General features: G+C 38.6%; 1 protein-coding gene across 2 annotated transcripts; it reads right to left on the reverse strand.

Annotated features, from left to right (window-relative positions):
- Positions 1-145: 145 nt before the first annotated feature.
- On the reverse strand, positions 146-18,415 carry ube2f (ubiquitin-conjugating enzyme E2F (putative)). 2 transcript variants are annotated; one of them, XM_053476980.1, is made up of 11 exons: positions 18,177-18,415; positions 15,316-15,442; positions 11,378-11,512; positions 8,958-8,987; positions 6,688-6,753; positions 6,397-6,464; positions 4,565-4,635; positions 4,417-4,474; positions 2,065-2,097; positions 914-976; positions 146-810 (listed from the first exon to the last, which is right to left on the reverse strand). In XM_053476980.1, exons 3-11 carry the CDS (start codon positions 11,487-11,489, stop codon positions 760-762), a joined length of 552 nt encoding a protein of 183 aa, XP_053332955.1. In that variant the 5' UTR covers positions 11,490-11,512; positions 15,316-15,442; positions 18,177-18,415; the 3' UTR covers positions 146-759. The 2 variants fall into 2 exon arrangements, with proteins under 2 accessions (XP_053332955.1, XP_053332954.1); XM_053476979.1 differs by lacking the exon at positions 15,316-15,442.
- Between the last annotated feature and the right edge of the window lie 4,208 nt (positions 18,416-22,623).

The following is a 22,623-nucleotide window of genomic DNA, read 5'->3' on the forward strand; positions in this document are numbered from 1 at the left end:
TTCTATATAGGGTCCGTTCACGACACTTAATCATACCTAATGCTCTTTTTCTTTTGAAAGAACCCCCAAAAAGCAGCGTGTTAGGATTTTTCACAACGACAAAACACAGATGTCTGAATATGACAGGAATGAAAATACACACGGCCGGAGTTTACACACATCTCTCTTTACTCAGTCAGAGGATCAGGGAACTGGGGAGTGTGGCTTTATACTGTATATATCGTACACACATCAAGCAGTGTGAGGCTCCAGACGTGTTTTAGCGTGTGTTTCCTTGCAAAATTAGGAGCGGCCGTGAGCACTACTGCTGGACGTCAGACGTAAAACTATAAATCAGCGCGTGCGGGTTTGTGCTGTTATCGCTAGCGTGAGGGAACAGAGAGCGCTTGTCTTTTTTTTTTTGTTAACATTGCATTGAATAATTTTATTTTTATGTTATTAATAATAATAATATTATTGTTAACTGTATGATGCAGAACCAGCTTTGTGGCAGCGATTGTGGGCTTCCGCGGCAAACGAGCCCTGAGCAATAATTAAAAAGTAAACGAAGAAATCCTGAAAAAAACCCTCCCAAATCAACCCCCTATTATTTATTTATTTATTTATTTATTTATTTATTTAACTTTTTAGTTTGTTTAAGTTCATGCTGAAGATTCGAGATCCACAGAATCCTTCATTCTCTCGTCTTCCCGTCGTGTAAATGCTGCGGGATTTTTCATCTCGGTGGGTCTCGGCAGTATAACTGCAGGTTGGTGCGCATCATCTTGCATAGTTTTTGATGAAGTCCTGCACTTTGCGCCTAAAGTCGTCCTGGAAAAAACATATCAGCATAGATGTTAAAAAACAAAACAACAAAACACAAAACAGAAATTCGATTACATTGTACTCCATTTACGACATCATGAGGGGTTACCTTGTCCCGTAGATGGTGCTCTGCTGCGTCTATGTTTAGTGGATCGTCGAAGTTAAGAAGATCCTAGGAGAAAGAAAAGTAAATCGGTAAAAGAAAATAAAAAATGAGTGCTTTGTTTAAGTCTATTTATTTTTCCTTTTTTTGAAAGATGTTTTCTTTATTAACTTTCATGTCAAGCCAAGTTAGAGACAAGGATCACCAGGGACCAGAAAGTACAATATTATCACAATACCCAGGTGCCAAGTCGTCTCAAAGCGCAATTTTGTAAATATTATTCAATATGAATAGTTTTTTTGTTTTTATGATTCTAAACAAACAGGATGCTGTGCTGCCTCCCAGTGTGTAATAGTTTAGAGTGCACCACCTGTAGGATTATAGAGAAGCTGCAACATTTTACGACCCCAAATCCAAACACTATATCCCTAAAAATATTCGCTCCCGTCCCCTCACATGCATATGAACTTAAGTATCACCCAATTCTTAATCCATGGGGTTTAATATGATGTTGGTCCTGCCCACTTTGCGACTATAACAGCTTCAACTCTTCTGAGAAAGCTTTCCACAAGGTTTAGGAGGTGTTTATGGAAATCTTTGACCATTCTTCCAGAAGCGCGGTTGTGCGGTCAGACAGTGATGCTGAACAAGAAGGCCTGGTTCGCAGTCTTTAATGGGGTTGAGGTCAGGACTCTGTGCAGGACAGTCAAGTTTCTCCATATCAAACTCGCTCATCCATGTCTTTATAAAGCAGGAACTGGTCTGGGGTTGTTTTTCAGGAGTTGGGCTTGTTCCTTAGTTCCAGTGGAAGGAACTCTTACCGCTTCACCAAGACATTTTGGACAATTTCATGCTCCCAAACTTGTGGGAACAATCTGTGGATGGCCCCTTCCTGTTCCAACATGACTGCGCATCAGTGCACAAAGCAAGGTCCATAAAGACATAGATGAGCGAGTTTGGTGTGGAAGAACTTGACTAAGTCTCTAGAAGATGTAGTGTTGCTGTGATTTACAGAAGAAACACAACATGCCTCTACCACCCAGACTACTGGTGCAACTCCACAAATTTCCAGCCAGGGATAGCTGCTAGTTCAGGTAAATTACATTTTACCAGTTACATAGAAATCATGCTAAATACTCAGAACAAAACACACTTACGGTAAATAGTGAATTCAACCCCCATACGACATCCTGCAAAAATAGAAGAACAAGAAGAGTATTACAGATTAGCACCCACACAAACACATGCTCGTCAGGCTACCAAGAAAATAAAAACCATAAACTCCTCCATCTGGATGACGTCAGAAATTTGAAAGTTCCCTCCTTACGTTTGACTTGCGCTGGAGACTCCTTCTATGAATTAAGTTAACTTATGTCTGCTTAAAAAAAAAACTTACAAGAAAGTGTTGCTCTCTTTCTACTGTAGTGTTATCATGATACCGAAATGTTTGTTTCGATACCGACAACAATTAGTTCGTCAAATTTATTTGTAAGATGCTGCATCTAGAAAAATGTTTTTGATGAGACTGATTAGATAAACAGTACCATGCAAAAGTCTTGACCCCCTAATATTATTAATATATTAATATAATATAAAATTTTATTATGTCGATTAAATTGAAGAAACGTCAACACATGTAAAAAACTGATAGCAACCTCAGCAGCAACCCTTATTTCGCACAATCACTCATTTAAGCCCATGCATCATTGATAACCCTTAATAAAACAGGCATACTGTTAAAAAAAAAACAATCCTCTACCCACACTGTTCTTAACACCACAACACATTAGATATTCTGATAGACATTTTTAATCTTTTAGAATCTTACACATACCCAATTTTTGACGCTCCCTAACTGACAGCTATAACTGTAAAGAACTGAACTGATGAACTGCATTTTTTTTTAAAGTAGACGTTACATTACAATATAGTTTCGTGTTTATTTGTTGAGGAACAGAAGAAAGAACCTCCGCGACTGGGTAATGTGTGTCCCAATACAAATACGCATTTAGCCGCTCATCTTTTTTATAACCCATTTTATAACCAGTAGCTATCGCCACATTTCATTTCAGGTATTTTCTTTTGGCGGGTTCTCTTCAAGTATTATTTCTGAACAAACAAAAAAAATAAAAAAATTAAAAAAGAGTTGCGTGATTATTTTTAACAAAAATAATAATTTAAAGCATAATATAAACAAAGTCTGTTTTTTTTTCCACAGACACATGCCCACACAAACATAAGTCACTGCAGTCACAGCACTGCTTCAAGTAATATGTTCCTATTAGTTAGAACATATAGACATATGCAAAGTGAAAGCAGGGATTTCTACATATCGTACTAAACAGGCAGTCCCTGACTTACGAACGAGTTCTGATCTATGAACAAGTCCGATTTGTTCTCAAGTCCGACAGTGTGTCTTGTACAGCTTTGACATGAATGTGGAACATTCAGTGGAACATTCAGTGGAACCTCGGATTGCAAGTGTTTTTCAATTTTTACTTGGAAAAATTAACAAGTCTTTAATTTTTCTGTTTATGTATGCGCGCATGAATGGAATCACTTATCTGTCGGGATTTATTTTTCCTTTTTTTAAATACAGGTAAATTTGTTTTATTTATACTTTATAGTAATTATTTTTATAAAAAAAAAATTGAGCTGTGGAACGAATAATTTGAGTTTTCATTATTTCTTAAGTGTTTTAAAATACGAGCCCACTTCCGGAATTAATTATGTTCGTAATCCAAGGTTCCACTGTACAATGTAATAGTATAGTATACCGATCCACTTGACTTAATCTCTGTTCCCTTTCCCCACACTGCCATCATGTGGGCAAAAACCATATCCATGCCTAGGGAAATTAATCTTGCATGTTAAGTATAACAGTGCTGTCTTTGCACCTTTAAATCGCAAGAGTTCCAGACGCCAGGAATACAGGAATTTTGTCTCAGAGCTGTTTTCTACTGTATTGGACTGTGAACTCTGTTTTGTTAAAGATTTTCCAAAATTAGGATTATTTACCATTAGGACAGATTTACAGGACAGACATTTTCTATCATCGTGCTCCCAGACTGATTCATTGAAACCGGTGAGGCTGACTCATTTCTCCTGCACCCCCACATGCACACACATACAATATACCGGACTTTAGACATTTTATACACTCACTTACACACTGAAAAACGTATATAATTGTAAATATCGGTATCTGGTGAACTACAGTGTCTATTTTTTTTTTTTGTAAAATACACGTGAGATACTTCCACGATTAAACAGGAAGTAGAACCGAGTCCATTCGTATCTAAGGAAATTCATAACTCTAATGTTCGTAAGTCGGGGACTACCTGTATAGAGAATGGAAGATTTGTTTAAACTACACAGTAGAGCCTTAAATTATAAAGAAAAAAAATACTTTTAGTTAAACATTTATAGAACCAGAGTACCACATCTAGAAGGTCTGCTAGAAAATCCTTACTGAGAGACAATTCTGAATAACTGTGGGATTATTGTACCTTTAATGTACGTGTTGGAGCCCAACCTGTGCCATCGATTGAGTGCTCACGCAGTAAGCTGCAAAAAAGATTCAACTTTTACAATATACTGAGTTGTAAATTTTCTTGAGGCTTTTGATATCACTGTCTAGGCAAGCGATAACATTACCTCAGGCAGATTTCTCCCGTCTCTGCAATGTTTGGGTGCCATATTCTCGTCAAGCACTTCACTTTTGGAGGCTGTTACATTCAAAAAGAGATAGAATGAAAAACAGACACTGATACATCAAGGTATCCTCCAGGTTCCCAAAGGTAAACTTACAAAATTACAATGAAAGCATCAGCAATTTGTTGAAATGGGAATCATAAGCTCCGCACAAGCCACTAGGGACGGGATTTTCCATTCAGCACCCGATAAGGTGTCATCACGATACCTCGGTGCTGATTCGATGAATATTGCGTTTCTGTAATTACCACGATTTTATAAACAATCAAATTGATATTGCATTTTTCCAATTTTGTTATACAATTAGGTATTATGAACTAAAACTTCACAAAAAAAAGTTGTCATAACTCGAAAGGTTCATAGCTTAGCTTCACAATGGAATTAAACATGAGTAACTTCAAATACAAGAGTTTAACATTTAACTTCAAATTTTACTGAGCAGCGTGTATCTCAGTCATTCGCAAACTTAGAAAAAAATTCACTCTTACCACGAGGGATGGCGATGTGCCAATTTTTTGGTGTGTGTTACCTGTATGATTATAGAGGAAAGCATTTGAGCTACCCATTAAGTCCATTTTTTAAAGATGGCGGTCACAAACTTTTAGTTGGTTGTGATAACCCCGCCCTAAGCCCCTGAGTTAAGTGACTCTTTGTCCAAATGCTTTTGGTCACTGGTTCCAGACTAGATCCAGAACAGCCTTGGTGGTAAAAGAGTTTTGGTGTGTTTAAATGTGTTGTTGTGAGGTTTAAGATTAACTTGTTCAGGTTTTGGATAGAAAGGCAGATCGGAGGCTTTTTAACTTGTTTTTTCTCTAACTTAAATTTTGTTAATGTGATGCCAAAAAAATACGTTTCTGATGCGCCACTTGGAAGCTTGTGCACTTGCCACCGAATTGGTTATATCAGAGGCTGATCAGTCATGTCTGATCAAGCTGAAAACCCGCCAATTCCGTTCACTGCCTGATCAACTGGTGCATTTCAATTACAAATGTAATGTAAAAAATAAATTATACAGCCAATGTGTCGATACATGAATGAGCACATAAAAGAATACTTATTCATAACTGAAGAGATTTTTTTTTCCATTTAAATTTTTGCCATTTGGCAAATGCCCTTATCGTTACATTTAGTCTCATTATACTGTATTTGTGAGCAGTTGAGGGTTAAGGGCCTTGGTCAAGGGCTCATTTAAAACCTTGGTCACAAATATTCTTACAAATATCCCTGTTCCCGGACGTCTGCATTTCATGCAGAAATCATACTTTTTTTATAGCCTCCTTAGGAAGTTGGTATGGCTGACTTTTCTATCATACCGTGGCCTTAGAGTTCTTATATTCGCCTTAAGGTTGCCTTAAGACCTTCCAACAGCCTACGTAAGTCAGTCTTACGACTTATGGTGATCATGCGTGCAACTTACGGCACTCTCAGTTATTTGGTATGAACATCTGTCTGCCGGCACATTTTGTCGTGGTATATAAAGTGGCAGCCATCCACTCACTCTCTTTAGTGCTAGAAAATTGACTGACGCGCAGAATGTGGGTGGATGTCATTTGACCCATGAACAACTTAATGTGTTCTTGCGGCATAACTTCAGCCACCTCAAATATAAAAAACATTTTTATGTACGCGTGTGAGCAGTCATTCGTATGGGTATTTGTGACAGCTGTTTTAGTTGCTATTACCATGATTTATTTGCATAATGTGCATCAAAAAATATTTTATCAAATAAAAAAAAATATCTAAAAATCAAAATATGTGCATCAGCCGGTACTTACCACCATGTTATATGCTTCAGGAACATCTATTTCAAATTGAAACTTTCCTCCCTGATAATATCCTTCATCTGGATAAAAAATAAATAAATGCAAAATAATCAATGAGCACTTGTTTTCCAACTATGAAACCTGAGACACTATACAGCTCACAATATAGCTGAAAATCAATAACTTCCATTCAATGTGTAAATACAGCCATCCTGAAGCTGGTTCTTTCTGTTATGAGTCCCAGAGGAAGAACACTAACAATGCTTAAGGATTAGCATCAACCAAAAACTAAGTTAGGTTTACCTGGAGAAATGGTGAGCTGAAAGTGATGGAGTTTATTCACATCAGGGAACAGGACCTTACAGGTATCTACAGCGAGAATAAGACTTGATTTTACTGATATACAGAGTATGGCTGTTTTTTTTTTTTGTTTGTTTGTTTGTCCCCTCCCCCGGCACTTATAAAAATGCAAATTACACCACATGAGTCATTAAAATAAGAGACCTACTTTGAAAAGAGGTGAAATCTGGGGAAAATTGCTTTTCTATATTGTTTTCATAAACCACCAAAAGCCAAGTACTGTTTTCAAAGGAAGCAATTAGACCTTTGCACTGCTGCCGTGGAATATGACATGGTATGTGTAATATCAAACCATCAACATTGATAATATAAAGAGTTGTATCTGAAAGTATATATATATATATATATATATATATATATTTTTTTTTTTTTTTAAGAAAAAAAAAGTGTTAAAGAAAGTCAGTGCTTACAAGGAAAAAAATCTGAAAAAAAAACAGTGGAGGTGATGATCTAGAATCTAAACAGTGTAAAATGAAATGTAAAAACAAAAAGAAAAAAAGAAATAATTAAATAATGACATTGAGAAAGAAAGATAAGGAGTCCTGGTATAAAAGACATAAACCATAACCAGATGGAATTGAGAGACTGTGAGACCTTACAGGTGTCTACCTAACTACCTTACCAGTACGGTCTATCTAACCTTTAACCTTTTCCACCAGCGCCCTGGTTTATTTGGAGGAAATGGTAGTGGAGGATATATATCAGTTGCCAAGGTGGCACAATCCTCTTTAAGTAGGACTATCAAGGCACAGGAAGCCTACTGGGTGGAATTAAAGTCTGGCTAGTCCTCAAATTCTTCTTATGGTATCCTTAGCTGTTTTGAGTGAAGTGCAAGTTGAGGACCTTTGGATTTGGTGAGTTGCTAGAACATTAGCTTTCGTACAAGAACTCCTAGAGTTCTACATTTACAAGCCCCCAGAGTGTCTCACTGGGGGCTTGTAAATGTATCACATCCTTGCTGGTTAAACTGAAACAGGTGTCTCAGACTGTCTTTCTGCTATAACATGACCCCTTTAAAAACTACGAGCCATGGCAATCAGCTCATTGGTGACCAGATAAGACCACCATAATCCTGTGGTTCAAACACCATAAGGTCATACCAGCAATTTATGCAAACCAATTGGCTGACCTTGCAGTGGTCTGAAAAGGTACTGGATCATGATTAAGGCCGCAGGGGCCTCCCTTTTGATGGTTGATGGCCCTCTCCCTGGTTGACAGCCCTCTATAACATGACCTACAACCCCAACTCTGGCTCTTCCCTCAATACCTTTTCTCGTTTATTATATTCCAAGCTAAGTCTGAGCTGCTCCAACCAGGTCATCTCCATGCATGTTCTCCCAGTTGACCTGTCAGTGGTCTAACAAGACCCTGAATCATGATTAAAGCCACAAGGACCTTTCCACTGTCTAGGTTCTACAAGTGGTGGCAGGTTGGCAGGCATCTCTGAACACCCCTCCAATGAGATCCAAGTTAGGGTTGTCTATCATAACATTGTGGAAATCTTAGCCAGGTGATATTTATCATAGCTGGTGATAAGAAAAGGTTGGCTAGAGTGCTAGTTTTGCCTTTAACTGTCGCTCTCTTGATGACCACCGATTGGAAGGAAGGAACTTGAACCAGGGGTTTGGGGTAAATATGGTGGCTCTATAACAATTGTTGTTTTTCTTGCTGCTGCTTTCTCCACAGTGGACCATCTGATTCGCACACAACTTGGCACAGGTTTTACACCAAATGTCCTTCCTGACACAACCCTAACATTTTTATCCAGGCTTGCGACTGGCACTGCTTCCAGTGGCTGGGGTTTGGTTACTGGGTGGGACTTGGACCAGGGACTTGGACCAGGGACTTGCACATGGCAGGCAAGAAACCTTCCACTGAGCCACTACTGCCCCTTGTTGCTCGATAAGAGTATTTAATGCAATCATTTCAAGACTTGGTTGTCGGTGAAATTCATAATTAGCATTTTGTAGTTTACTTGCTTTTATATGTGAAGCACAGCTGGGTATTTGAAGTTACTCCAAATCATGCAAACTACTTTGAATTTTTTTTCTTTCCCTTTTCTTTATTTGTGTTAGCTCAGCTACTGAAAAGCTCTTGCTGTATCGCTGTCGGCTAGACACATAAACTGTATTCCCGACTTGTTTGTAAATCACTTTGGAGAAAAGTGCCTGGCAAATGAATAAATATAAATGGAAATGAATGGGTTTACTCACTAGGAAGATTCGCCTCGAGGTCTGCAACTTCTGCACATAGAAATCAAAGCAGAGAGGATTAATTTCAGTCATGTGCAACAAACAGATCGCTGTTAAAAAATGGGGAGGGGGTTTATAAGCTTCTGGGTAAACACAAATTATCTTCATAGTCAAAGAATGAGGAGCTTGAATTAAACACCACTTAGCAGAACTGTATTACACAAGATACTTATAAAGATATTGGGTAATTTGAACAATTTTTGGTGTCGCTGTGTGCATTGGAAGCAACTGCTAATGCTGTCATGGAGTCTGCTCATCTGTAGCTGTTATAAATAGAGTTCCTTTTTCTAGACAACACTTGATACACGCGCAATATAACTCAAGCTGATGGAGCCACATGGGTCCGACTACTTCGCCACTGACTCACAATAGTCATAATATTTCCTCGTCTACCTTTTAGCATAGGTTATAATATAATCTTTGCCTGGTATGTTGCTTAGCAACCTAAGCTTAGACCATCTTTAAATAGACAAACTGTATTTATCGCTGCTGATCGAATGGGACGCCGCGGTGAGGCAAAAATAAAAAATAAAAAATAAAAATAGTTTTGAGAAGAAAGTTTTTCCTGTTGTCTGTCTGCTGAAATTCGCTGAATAATCAAATTGACCGCTCTACTTCAAAACTATACACCATTTAAAAAAAAAAAAAAAAGGTTTTCTATTCCTGTACATTTCAAAGTTTTTTTTTGCTTTTTCTTCTCTCTGCTTTGTCTTTCTTGGCATTTCCCTTTCCTCTTATGCCTCATTTGTCCTTTTTTTTGTTCTTTTTTTCCCTCATCAAAATTCCTGCTTCCTTCCTATTATTTTGAGTACAGTGGAACCTCGAATTGCGAGTAACATGGTTTGCGAGTGTTCCGCAAGACAAGCAAAGTTTTTTTTTTATGAATTGCAAAACGGACAAGCCTTGGTTTACGAGTACCGAGTATCACGTATCACGCATGCGCTTCTTGTTTTGAAATGTAAAGCAAAAGAAAGTCTCATTAGAGAGATTAAAGATCTATTTTCTCCTTCTCTGTCATTATGTGTGCACGCGGGTAATTTGACACCGTGCCGGTTCATGCACACTCGCCTTTACACCCCTCAGACACACACACCCAGAACACACTGCTCTACACAGAACTGCTCTGTCATGATTCTTTTCAAAAGGTAAAGTGCAGGTTAATTAGTTTTTTGCTTTTACTTTACATCAGTGTTTCTATTAGTATGCACTCATGCGAGTGTCATTAGTGATGTTCCTTGCTAATTTTTTACGACAAAACAGTCTGTCCGTCAATGTGTGTAAAAATCAAATAAAAGAGGAGAAGGGGGTGGGTGATTCCTCCTCTTACTTCACACACACACACACACACACACACACACACACACACAGCGCCTGCGTGCATAAACAGAAACACTTATCTTTCAGGATTTATTTTTTACTTTTTTATAATGTATACAGGTTAATTTGTTTTATATTTAATTTATATTTTATGATAATTATTTTTATGTATTTCTTTTTTTGGGCTGTGGAATGAATAATTTGAGTTTCCATTATTTCTTATGGGTGAATTTGCTTTGATTTACGAGTGTTTTGGAATACAAGCCGCTTCCGGAATAAATTATTCTCGTAATTCAAGGTTTCAGTGTATATTTCTCCTTTTTCTTTCTTACCTTATTTTTTTTCCTTTTTCTTCTTTTTCCTTTGTTCCTTTCCATCTTTATTTTCTTTTCCTGTTAATTCTTTCCACGTTTATTTTTTTCCCCTACTCATTTATTTCTTACTTCTAACCTTTAATTTTCCGGTTATTTCCCGTTTTTGTTTCTCTCTCTCTCTCATTCTTTAAACTCATTTCCCCTTTTTTCATTCCTTCACTCATTTCTATTTATTTCATACTTTTTTCTTTCTTCGATTTATTTGTTGTGTATGTCCTCGTATTTCTTACCTTTCCCCTTCTTCTTTCCTTCTTTCCGTCATTTTATTCATTCCATTTTACCCTTCTTTCTTTCATGTCCTAATTCTTTTTTTTCCTGTTAAAAAATCTTTTTTTCTTATTTTTCATGTTTCTTTTTTCCTTTTTCACTTCCACTCTTAATTTCTCCTTTCCTTGTCTGTTAATTCACTTTGTTAATTTGCCATCTTTTAATTATTCCTTTTACTTTCTTTCTGCTTTCTTTTAACTACTCTCTACCACCCCCCACCCCCTCCATTTCCACTACATTTCACCAAGGCAAGGTTAAAAAGTAAACCTTATTTTGGAGATTTTTTTTCTCCAATAGATCTCTATTGTTTTTCTTTTACAGATTCACTGACTTGAGACAGTGATCATAAGCTCCCACCCTACAGCCCTGGAGGCGGTTAAGTTTGGGTTTAGAGGCTCAGAGAGTGGACTTTACTGACGGTACCTTTAATAAGGAGACGGTCTCGTATGGACACTCTGTGCGGGGCCTCGTTGGAGCCTGACGTCGTTCTGCTCATCCCCTCCTCCTTCTTCAGCTTACTTGCCAGCGTCAGCATCGCTGACCCTCACACACACACACCTGCAAGAAGAGGATTTAAACACACTCTGACATCAGGAGTAAGCTTTTATCGCTTATTCACTTACTCTCTCACTATAATTGTCTCTATTTTTTGTTTCTCTCTCTTCTTATTTTGTCTCTCTTACTCTACCTCCATCTCTCACTCATTTGCTCTCACTCTCTCCCTCATTTTGTCTCTCACTGTCTGTTTAGTTCTCGCTCTCTCACTGTCTGCTTAGCAGTATTTTATTGGGATGAATGTAAAAGAAATTACATTGTAGCCAAAACAATTATAGATATTTGATCATGTTACAAGTAACACCTATTAGAATTTATAAACATTATAAAGTCTCTCATCTCTCACCATCTTTCACTTTGTCCCCGACTCGATCTCTGTCACACTTTCAACCACAGTCAGTATCTCTCTCTCTCTCTCTAAGTCTCTTAACTCTTTCTCTGTCTCTAAGTCTTTCTATCAGTCTCTTACTCTGTCTCTCCATCTAGCATTCTATTGCAGCGTCTCTCTCTCTCTCTCTCTCTATATATATATATATATATATATATATATATATATATATATAGAGAGAGAGAGAGAGAGATCAGCTTATCAGCCAGATTTCTGACCCTCAAAGACCTGTTATTTTGCTTTTAATTAGTCCAGCTACACTTTGCTCATGATTTTAAATTAGTAGCACCTGTTTGAAGTTGTTAGTTGTCAAAAAGACACCTGTGCACCCCACAATCAGCCAAAGTCTAAGTAGCAACATGGGCATAACCAAACAGCTGTCAAAAGACACAAAAGACAAAATTATAGACCTTCACAAAGCTGGAAAGGGCTACAGGGCAATAGCCAAGCAGCTTGGTGAAAAAAGAACAACTGTTGGAGCATTTGTCAGAAAATGGAAGAGGCTAATGATGACTCTCGATGTCCCTCGGACTGAGGCCCCACGGAAGATCTCTCCTCGTGGGGTATCAATGATGCTAAAAATGGTGAAGAATCATCCCAGAACTACACGGGAGGAGCTGGTCAATGCCGTGAGCTGGGACCATCGTGTTCAAGGCTACTATCAGTAATACACTAAGAGTCATGGTTTAAAATCTTGCATCGCACGGAAAGTTCCCCTGCTTAAGTCATGTCTGAACTTTGCCAGGCACCATCTGGATGATCCAGGGGAGTCAGGGGAGAAAGTCCTGTGGTCAGATGAGACCAAAGTAGAACTTTTTGGTCTTAACCTCATTCACCGTGTTTGGAGGAAGACGAATGATGAGTATCATCCCAATAATACCATACCTCCAGTGAAGCATGGGGCTGGAAGCATTATGCTCTGGGGGTGTTTTTCTGCACAGGGACAGGACGACTGCACTGTATTAACTGCACCTCCATGATTTCTAAGTAAGAGAACTTGCAAAATCACAGGATGATCAAATAGTTATAACTCCACTGTATACAGTATGTATATGTATAGAGAAGGAGTTTTTTGCCCAATATGTCACAATACATAGCCCCGTTCATTCTCTCCTTAATACAGTGCAGTTGTCCTGTCCCCTGTGGAGAACAAAACCCCCAGAGCATGATGCTATATATATATATATATATATATATATATATATATATATAAACCCTTCTCTATATTGTGGTGTCTCTCTCTCTCTCCCAATCTATTGGTTCATATATCGCTCCGTCTATGTCTCTCACTCTTTCGCAGCATCTCACTCTCTCTTTATCGCAGAATCTCACTCTCTCTTTATCGCAGCATCTCACTCTCTCTCTCACTCCGTCTCTTTGTCTATCTCTCCATCTAGCTCTCTTCTCTGTCTATCACACTGTCGCTCCCTCTCTCATTCTGTCGCTCTCAAACTCTCCATCTCTATATCTGTCTCTCACTCGGTCAGCTCAGTTCAGTTCACTTTATTGGCACAAACATTAAAAATGACCGTGTTGCCAAAGCAATTAAAGAAAGTTGATTACATTAAATTGTATATAAATAACACATACAGTATTATCATCATTTCTTCATGTACACATCTACATTGATTAGCCTTGTTTTCTTCAAGTAAGGATGGGGAGAGTAAGGATCTGCTCGACTTTCACAAGAGCAAGATTGTGATGTCTAGACGCCTGGATTGTAACGGTATGGCTAATCAATGTGGTAAACGTGGTAAACACAGAAAAAAAAACACCATAAGCAAACGATAAACTATCTCAACACTAATGATGATTAATTATAATTAGTTGTGGTTAGGTAATTTCAGGGTGTGTGCTCTTTCTGTCTCAAAAGTCCATAAACAGGAGCTTTAACTAGTTAAATGTCAGAATAATTGTTGTTTACACAATTATGGAGTTACTTCGCTTTAAATTATGACATGCCCACATTCCTGTCTAACTTCCGTCTCTTCATCGTCTTTCTTTCCTCTCTCACTCTTTTCTCTCATTTTTTCTACACTCCTCCTCTGACTCCACATTCCCATGTTTCCCTGCTTTCTTTCTTACTTTTTTGCTTCCTACATTTCTTTATTTCACTTCCCCCTACTTCTCCCTCCTTTCTTTCGGCTTGTTTTCCTTTCTCTCTATATATTTACATCCTTTCTTTTTCATTTCTCCTACTCGTTCTGTCATTTCTTTTACTTTACAATTTCTCCGTCTTTCATTCTCCTGTAGCTCTTCCTCTCTTCTGATCACTCCGCCTGCACTCGTTGTTTAATTTGCTTTGTTTCCCCTCTTTCGTTCCACTCTCCCTTTCTTACTACACTGCTCCTCCGACTCGTTCATGTTCCCACATTTTTCTGCTTTCTTTCTTTTACCAGTTCACTTGATTGTGTCTTTGTCTTTCTTACAATTGTTTCCAACATTGTCTCTTTTTTCTTCCATTTCTCTTTCTTTCAGAACCCTTTCATCTATTTGTTCTGTCCTTCTCCTTCTTTCTTCCTCATTCATCTTCTCCAACCTTTCTAAACTACTGTTAGACATTTCTTTCAATTTCTCCTTACTTGTCCTTTCCTTCATTAATAACATGGCTATGTATGTATGTATTTATGTATGTATGTTCCTTAGAGGCTCTTCCATGCTTTGAGAAATCTGGGACAAACATGTCCCCGGCCAAAATACTGGTATGGTTTCACTCACTCGTTTTCAAGATGGCAAACAAGAAAACCTCACATTACTTTGTGAATATTCTAGGAGTTGAGGGATAAAGGTCAAAATAAAACGTTATTCTGCTAGATAGCGCTAGGTGTTTTTATTTTATATTTTGCTCTTCGCTCCTCCCAGAGCTGCAGTGAGGACATAATCAGTTTTTTTTTTTTTTTTTATCAGTGACTGCTGAACTGTGCATTTTGACTGCAAGAGCCAAGTGATTTTTTTTTTCCGGTTCCCCACAGAATTTGTTCATTTTTGCACCAGGTGACCAAACTAAGAACACAATTACAGTTAAACCTTGGATTGCGAGCATAATTTGGTCTGGAAGCATGCTTGTATATCAAAGCACTCATATATCAAAGTGAAGTTTCTTCATAAGAAATAATGGAAACTCATTTATAGAAAAATTATTTATATAAAGTAAAAAATATAGTTGCGAGCAACGATGAGTGGGCCCAAGCACCCCTATGCCATCGCCTCCTTGGTGCACACCTGCGTGTTATTCGAGTATGTTAACACCTACAAAAAACCATCGCCGCCCGGGGAAGAGGAATCGATTTGGCGCATGCGTCCCGCCAACGTTTTAAACTCCAAAAATATTACCTACTATTGTTAAAACATCTGTGTAATTTTACTTCTCTTAAACATGTCCGTATCTGTGAAAAAAAAAAAAAAAAAAAAAACTTACCTGAGACAATGAGGGAGGGCTCGGCTGCTGATCTGGCATTTTGGCGTCAGTGGTTTAAAACAGTGGCGGGAAGCATGCGCCGAATCGATTTCTCTTCCCTTGGATAGTAATGCCTTTGCATGTGGCCCTGATGATGTATTTTTGACAGTGGTTTAACACAGCATTCGTGGGCGTAATTTCGCAATTCGTCCGTGTAACAGAGGAGTTATAAAAACGAGTTTTGTGTCTGTAAACGAGTCGTATATTTTAGAATTGTATTGTAACAAACACACAAAATCTCGTATCTGTAAGCTGTCGTGGCTATAGATTTTGGAATCCAACTCAGACAAAAGACAGAATTACACACAAATCTTTTTTTTACGCACAAATATTTTTGATAGTGATCTTATTCCATACACAACTTGCACAGGTCACACACTATATAGGGCTGATGTCAGTATGGGCCTTAAAAATGTGCATTAGTGCGTGCTTGTTGAGCAATCATGTGTTTTGCCGGGCTTCATACTTTCATGAGCAAGCACTTCTCAACAGATTACACATTGAGGGAAATCTGCCTTGTCAACAGTAGAGCAAGTGAATCCATACTTTATGAATTCTTCCTGATATTCCCGATGTTTCCTACTTTGGTCTGACAAGGTCTTGCTCTTATGCTTGGTCGATGTACATGGTTCCGATAACTCAGGCAGACTGTCCACAATTTCCTCAACATTTTTAGATTTGCGAATAACAAATTTATCCATCTCGGCAGTTGCGGTTTTCACGTGCAGTTGTGCGCTGTTGCAATAACTAGTGAGCCAGTCGCTGCACAGTGACGTCATATCTTTGAGTCAAAAATTTCTTCTTTTAAACACTCAGTTTAAACACTCACACTCAATCAGTAATATCTTTACAAATCAAAAAATATTTATTTATAGCATTCATTTGTAATCCTGCAAAGTGTGTATTATAATCACAAAAAAAGACATAATTTTTAATCCTCTCACGACCCCATGAAATTATTCTGTGACCCCTCTGGGTAGCCCCAGTTTGGGAACCACTGCGTTAGTGTATGTTATCTATGTGTGTGTGTGTCTGTGATGTGTATACCACAGGCCGCAGATGCTAGACAAAAAAAGCCTCACACTATGTCGTCACTGAAGGTGTCAATATAATGTCACTCAATATAAGGCAACACAGAAAATTATTAACCACTTTTTAGTGTAAGTTTAAGGCATCGTAACAGCTGACTTGTTTGAGATATCAAAAATCCCTCTACAATTTTACGTCCTCAATGTCTTTAGATCACATCATGGAAACTGGATCTTTAACAAGGAACCTCTCTAATGACACTTGCGTTTGCTTTGCACACACACGCATTGCACACACACGCATTGCACACACACACACACGCACACACACAGTCACAGTGTTATAGTAAATAGTACACACGCGCACGGATGTTGACTAGACGAGTGACACTCGCATGCTGAGACAAAGCATGGGAGACGATGCTACACATTATTATTACCCATAATCTTGTAGTGCGCACGAGCAGACAGTGCGCTTGGCAGACAAAACGCATGTGTACTACTCATATGTCAAGATCTCGCTCGTTTATTAAGTTAATTTATTTTAAAAATTCTGCTAGTGTTGCAAAACGCTCAGAGACAGAGTTACTTGCAATCCAAGGTTCCACTGTACATCGAGTATTTCTGTAAAAACGTTTTTAACTGCAGGCCTTGAAGCCTTTTTCTGAAACTGAAATTGTTAATAAGTAATAAAACCATAAAAAATACATGCTAATATAAAATGTATACAGTGTTTTCATTATCTTTCTATCACAAGATTTTAACCATGAAAAGCTGTAAATATTTGTATTATATTTTTTAATTTTGTTCGGTTTCCTTTCCACTGCATTTCTGTCTTTGCTCATTTCGCTCTTTCCTTCCTCGCGCTTCCTTCTTTTTCTTCCTCATCTTCTGGAAAAAAAAAAACCCTGAAAGTTCCACTTAAAAACGTGAACATGATTAGGAACAGAATTAAGGAACTTACACGAGTCTTTATAAATAAAAGAAATGTTTAGTTTGAACATTGGTGAGAACTCGTACTTTTAATGATAACTTTACAATTAATATACGGCAGAACAAGAAACCTTCTCAGAAAAAAATCTTTCTGTACATTTGTCTGTCTGTCTGTCCAGCCATATTTTGTCACATCACACAAAACTGTCTGGACAGAACTTGATGAAAGTTTCGCAGTACTTAGTTATCTGCCTGAAGTTTAACCTGCACCAAATTACTTTATCTTTATCCTTTTATCTACTTTTTCCATTTCTCATCTGTGATTCACTCTCCGATTACCGAACAGGGAGTGTATTTGTCTGACCACCAAAAAAGGACAACTTAGTGTAAACAAGGCGTAAGATACTCAACCTTACAGAATGGGATTTCTTTGTATTAAGAAGTTAGACAGAGAGTTCTGCTGTACAGAGAGACACACAGACATGTACGTGGGCTTCAACCTCAAATAATAATAATAATAATAATATGACTGATGACATTAAACATCAGCAGATTTTTTGTGGCTTTAACCTTTTAACTATGTCTACACACTCATTACACATCAATGACAGGAACTTGTCATGTATACAGTAACTGTGACACAGCACTTTTATATTACGACTTTATTCTCTATTTTTTCTCAACACTAAACGACATGTTGACATTTTGACAGGTCTTTTCCACAGCTTTACCGGTTAGCACAGCTTTAACCCACTTCCTGTCCTACACAATTAACCAACAGCATAAAACCGACTGTATTTCTTACTAAAAACACAGAAAACCCCGTTATAACGCGTTATAAATAGCGAGCTGTTAGCTTACCTTAGCTCCTTTAGCTTTCTGCTACAGACAGTGTCCGTGTAACACCATCATTCAAGCCCTCAAACAAATTAACCCCCGCTTTTACAAAGTTTTTACCTTATAACAAAAACGGCGCTTTTTACTAATTCCTTTATAATAAAATAAATAATTATAAGAAATCCCCCCGAAGCTTTAACTTCCCCAAAACACCTCCGGCTGATGTTAATAGCGGAAGCGGTGCACCAGGTGCACTTCCAATAGCGCTCCGACTGGAAACTCACAGCGCTACAGTTTGTTCCGGTGTGCTGTTTTCTATCCAATATACTACAAGGGTGTTTGTTTTTATATATAATGCTTTGATTTTGTTTTTACATATTACGAGAATATTATGATTTATAAACAAATCGCTTAATAAGCGTCATATTATTATTATTTTTTAAAAACATTACAGTTGTGATACATGATTTAACCAGCAGGGGGCACTACGGGGCTGAGATTTGGAATTTTGTTTGTTTGTTTGTTTGTTTGTTTGTTTTACTTTTAAATGCGATTTGTCTCATTTGTATAAAACTTCTCACTGTATTCTATTAATAAATTTCTAAAATAAATTCATATTTTTATCAATTAATTCTTAAAAGACCATAAGTGATTTCTTTCTTTCTTTCTTTCTTTCTTCGCCTCCTGGATTTACCGCATTATGTTTACCTCACAATTTCTTTCTTTTCTTGTCTTTTTTCATGGTTTTCATGACTTCCTTAATTCTGTCTGTTTTAGGGCCCAAGAACTATGACATCAGCCCTATTACATCATAGTGTGTAAATGGCCCTCCTATACTTCCAAGGGGTTTTTTTTCTGTGTTTCTTACTTTCTTTATCATGTTCATTCCTCCTTTTTGTTTTTCTCCCTCTACCTTTATTTCATTTACTCATTTAATAAATTAATTAATTCCACTGCATTCTATTTTTTCCTCATGTTTAGCATTTTCTTTGGTTTATTTCCTTTCTTCATTGCCTTGTTTCTCTTGTTTCCTACATGACTTCCCTCTCTTTCTCACTTAATTTCCATTTCTTTCTTTCTTTCTATCTTTCTTTTTTTCTTTCTTTGATGATTTCTTTTCCCACTGATAAATTTTATCCTTCATATTTTCTTGCCTTTTTCTTAGACTATTATTCTTTTCTCGTCAGTATTATTGCTTTCTTTCTTTTTCTTATCTCTTCTAACTTTTTTCTTCCTTCCTTCCTTCCTTCCTTCCTCAGCAGGTGGCACTATGGCCATCCAGTGTCTTCTTGTGCCAGTCCCAAGTCTGGATAAATACAGAGGGTTGTGTCAGGAAGGGCACCCGACGTAAAAACATTTGCCAAATCAATGATGCGAATCACAAATATCATTTCCATACCGGATCGGTCGCGGTCCGTGTTAACAACGACCGCCACTGGTGCTGTTGACCTACAGGGTGCCGGTGGAAATTGAGCTACTGTTGGTCGAAAAAGGAGAGGAGGAAGGCGTGTTTGAAAGCAGAGAGAGAAGTGGAAAGGCAAGAGTTTAGGAGTGATAGTAGGGACTTTAAATGTTTGGACCGTGACAGGGAAGGGAAGAGAGTTGGTTGATATGATACAAAGAAGGAAAGGTAGCAAGGCTAGAAGCTTAGGATCAGGGTTCAAATTTTTTACCATGGTGTGGATAGGAAAAGAAATGAAGTAGGAGTTATCCTGAAAGAGGAGTTTGTTAGGAATGTTCTAGAGGTGAAGAGAGTATCAGATAGGGTGATGAGTCTGAAGCTGGAAATTGAAGGGGCGATGTTCAATGTTGTTAGTGGTAATGCTCCACAGGTAGGATGTGAGTTAGAAGAGAAGGAGAAATTCTGGAGTAAGCTAGATGAAGTGATGCAGAGCATCCCCAGAGGTGAAAGAGTGGTGATTGGTGCAGACTTCAATGGACATGTTGGGGAAGGGAACAGAGGTGATGAAAATGTGATGGGCAGGTTTGGTCTTCAGAACAGGAATGTAGAAGGACAGATGGTGATGGACTTTTCAAAGAGGATGGAAATGGCAGTAGTAAATACTTTCTTCCAGAAGAGGCAGGAACATAAGGTGACGTATAAGAGTGGAGGCAGAAGCACTCAGGTGGACTACATCTTGTGTCGACGTTGTAACCTGAAAGAGATCAGTGACTGCAAAGTGTTGGTAGGGGAGAGTGTAGCCAGACAACACAGAATGGTGGGGTGTAAAATAACCCTGGTGGTAAGGAAGGTAAAGAGGACAAAAGCAGAGCAGAGGACAAAGTGGTGGAAGCTAAGAAAGAAAGAATGTTGTGTAGTCTTCAGGGAGGAGTTTTAGTTGACTGGACAACTACAGTTAATGTGATCAGAAAGACAGGTAGGAGGGTACTTGGTGTATCATCAGGTAAGGCAAAAGTGGATAAGTGGAATGAACGAGGTGGTCTATAAGCTAATCCATCAAGTTAGCTTCAGTGTTGACACTTTGCACTGAAGTGGAACGAGAAAGTCCGGTGAAAGAGGCTAGATAAGAAGAAGTGGAACTCTGAGAGGACTGAAGAGAGTAGACAGGAGTACAGGAAGATGCAGCGTAAGGTGAAGGTAGAGGTGGCAAAGGCCAAACAAAGAGCATATGAGGACTTGTATGCTAGATTGGATAGTAAGGAGGGAGAGGTGGATCTGTACAGGTTGGCGAGGCAGAAAGATAGAGATGGGAAGGATGTGCAGCAGGTTAGAGTGATTAAAGATAGAGATGGAAATGTACTGACAAATGCCAGGAGGTTAATGGGAAGATGGAACGAGTACTTTAAAGAGTTGATGAATGAGGAACACGAAAGAGAACAAAGAGTAGAATAGGTGACTGTTGTGGAACAGGAAGTAGCAAATATTAGTAGAAGTGAGGTGAGAAGGGCGTTGAAGAGGATGAAAAGTGGAAAGGCTGTTGGTCCTGATGACATACCTGTGGAGGTATGGAAGTGCTTAGGAGAGGTGGCAGTAGAGTTTCTAACTAGTTTGTTTAACAAGATCTTGGAGAGTGAGAGGATTCCAGAAGAATGGAGGAGAAGTGTATTGGTGCTGTTTTTTAAGAACAAAGGGGATGTGCAGAGCTGTGGCAATTACAGAGGCATAAAGCTAATGAGCCATACAATGAAGCTGTGGAAAAGAGTAGTGGAAGCTAGGTTAAGGGCAATGGTGAGCAGTTGTGAGCAGCAATATGGTTTCATGCCTAGAAAGAGTACATCAGATGCAGTATTTGCTTTGAAGATGCTGGTGGAGAAGTACAGAGAAGGTAATAAAGAGTTGCTTGTGTCTTTGCAGATTTAAAGAAGGCGTACAACAGGGTGCAGAGAGAGGAGCTGTGGTGTTGTATGTGGAAGTCTGGAGTGGCAGGGAATTATGTTAGAGTGGTGCAGGACATGTACAGTATGAGAGCTGTAAGACAGTGGCGAGATGTGCTGTAGGTGTGACAGAAGAGTTCAAGGTGAAGGTGGGTCTGCATCAAGAATCGGCTCTGAGCCCCTTTTTGTTTGCTCTGGTGATAGACAGGATGACAGATGAGGTTAGACAGGAGTCTCCATGGACTATGATGTTGGCAGATAACATTGAGAGCAGGGAACATGTGGAAGAAAATTTGGAGAGGTGGAGGTATGCTCTGGAAAGCAAAGGAATGAAGGTTAGCCGCAGCAAGACAGAATACATGTGTGTGAATGAGAGGAACCCAAGAGGAACGGTGAGAATACAGGGAGCAGAGGTAAAGAAGGTGCAGGACTTTAAGTACTTAGGGTCAACGCTGCAGAGCAACAGAGTGTGGAAAGAAGGTGAAGAGGCGGGTACAGGCAGGTTGGAATGGGTGGGGAAAAGTTTCAGGTGTGTTGTGCAATAAAAGAGTATTAGGGAGGATGAAAGGAAAGGTGTACAGGACAGTGGTGAGACCAGCGATGCTCTACGGCTTAGAGACAGTGGCGCTGAAGAAAAGACAGGAGGCAGAGTTGGAGGTAGCAGAGCTGAAGATGTTAAGGTTCTTCTTGGGAGTGACAAGGTTGGATAGGATCAAGAATGAGTTCATCAGAGGGACAACCCATGTTAGATGTTTTGGAGATAAAGTCAGAAAGGCCAGATTGAGGTGGTTTGGACATGTTCAGAGGAGAGATGGTGAATATATCGGTAGAAGGATGCTGAGGTTGGAACTGCCAGGCAGGAGGTCTAGAGGAAGACTAAAGGGGAGATTTATGGATGCAGTGAGAGAGGACAGGGAGTTAGTTGGTGTGAGAGAAGAGGATGCAGAGGATAGGGTTAGATGGAGGCAAATGATTCACTGTGGCGACCCCTGAAAGGGAACAGCCGAAAGACAAAGAAGAAGAAGATTAATTTCACTGAATTCTTTTTTACTTTCTTCATGTTTTTGCTTTTTCGTAGTTTATTTGGTCTTTATTTCCTTGTTTCATTTTTCTTTCCTTGCATTATTCTCTTACT

The sequence above is a fragment of the Clarias gariepinus genome, chromosome 18, assembly GCF_024256425.1.
Source record: "Clarias gariepinus isolate MV-2021 ecotype Netherlands chromosome 18, CGAR_prim_01v2, whole genome shotgun sequence".
NCBI classification, from domain to species: Eukaryota; Metazoa; Chordata; class Actinopteri; order Siluriformes; family Clariidae; genus Clarias; species Clarias gariepinus.

What these genes read in the sequence shown, in the direction of transcription:
- ube2f (XM_053476979.1), bottom strand. Translation starts at nt 11,489, where the DNA reads ATGCTGACGCTGGCAAGTAAGCTGAAGAAGGAGGAGGGGATGAGCAGA. An exon ending in CCTCGAGGCGAATCTTCCTA is followed by an intron (nt 6,754 to 8,957) that starts GTGAGTAAACCC and finishes TTCTCGCTGTAG; the next exon opens with ATACCTGTAAGGTCCTGTTC. An exon ending in GGTTGAATTCACTATTTACC is followed by an intron (nt 977 to 2,064) that starts GTAAGTGTGTTT and finishes TCTTTCTCCTAG; the next exon opens with GATCTTCTTAACTTCGACGA.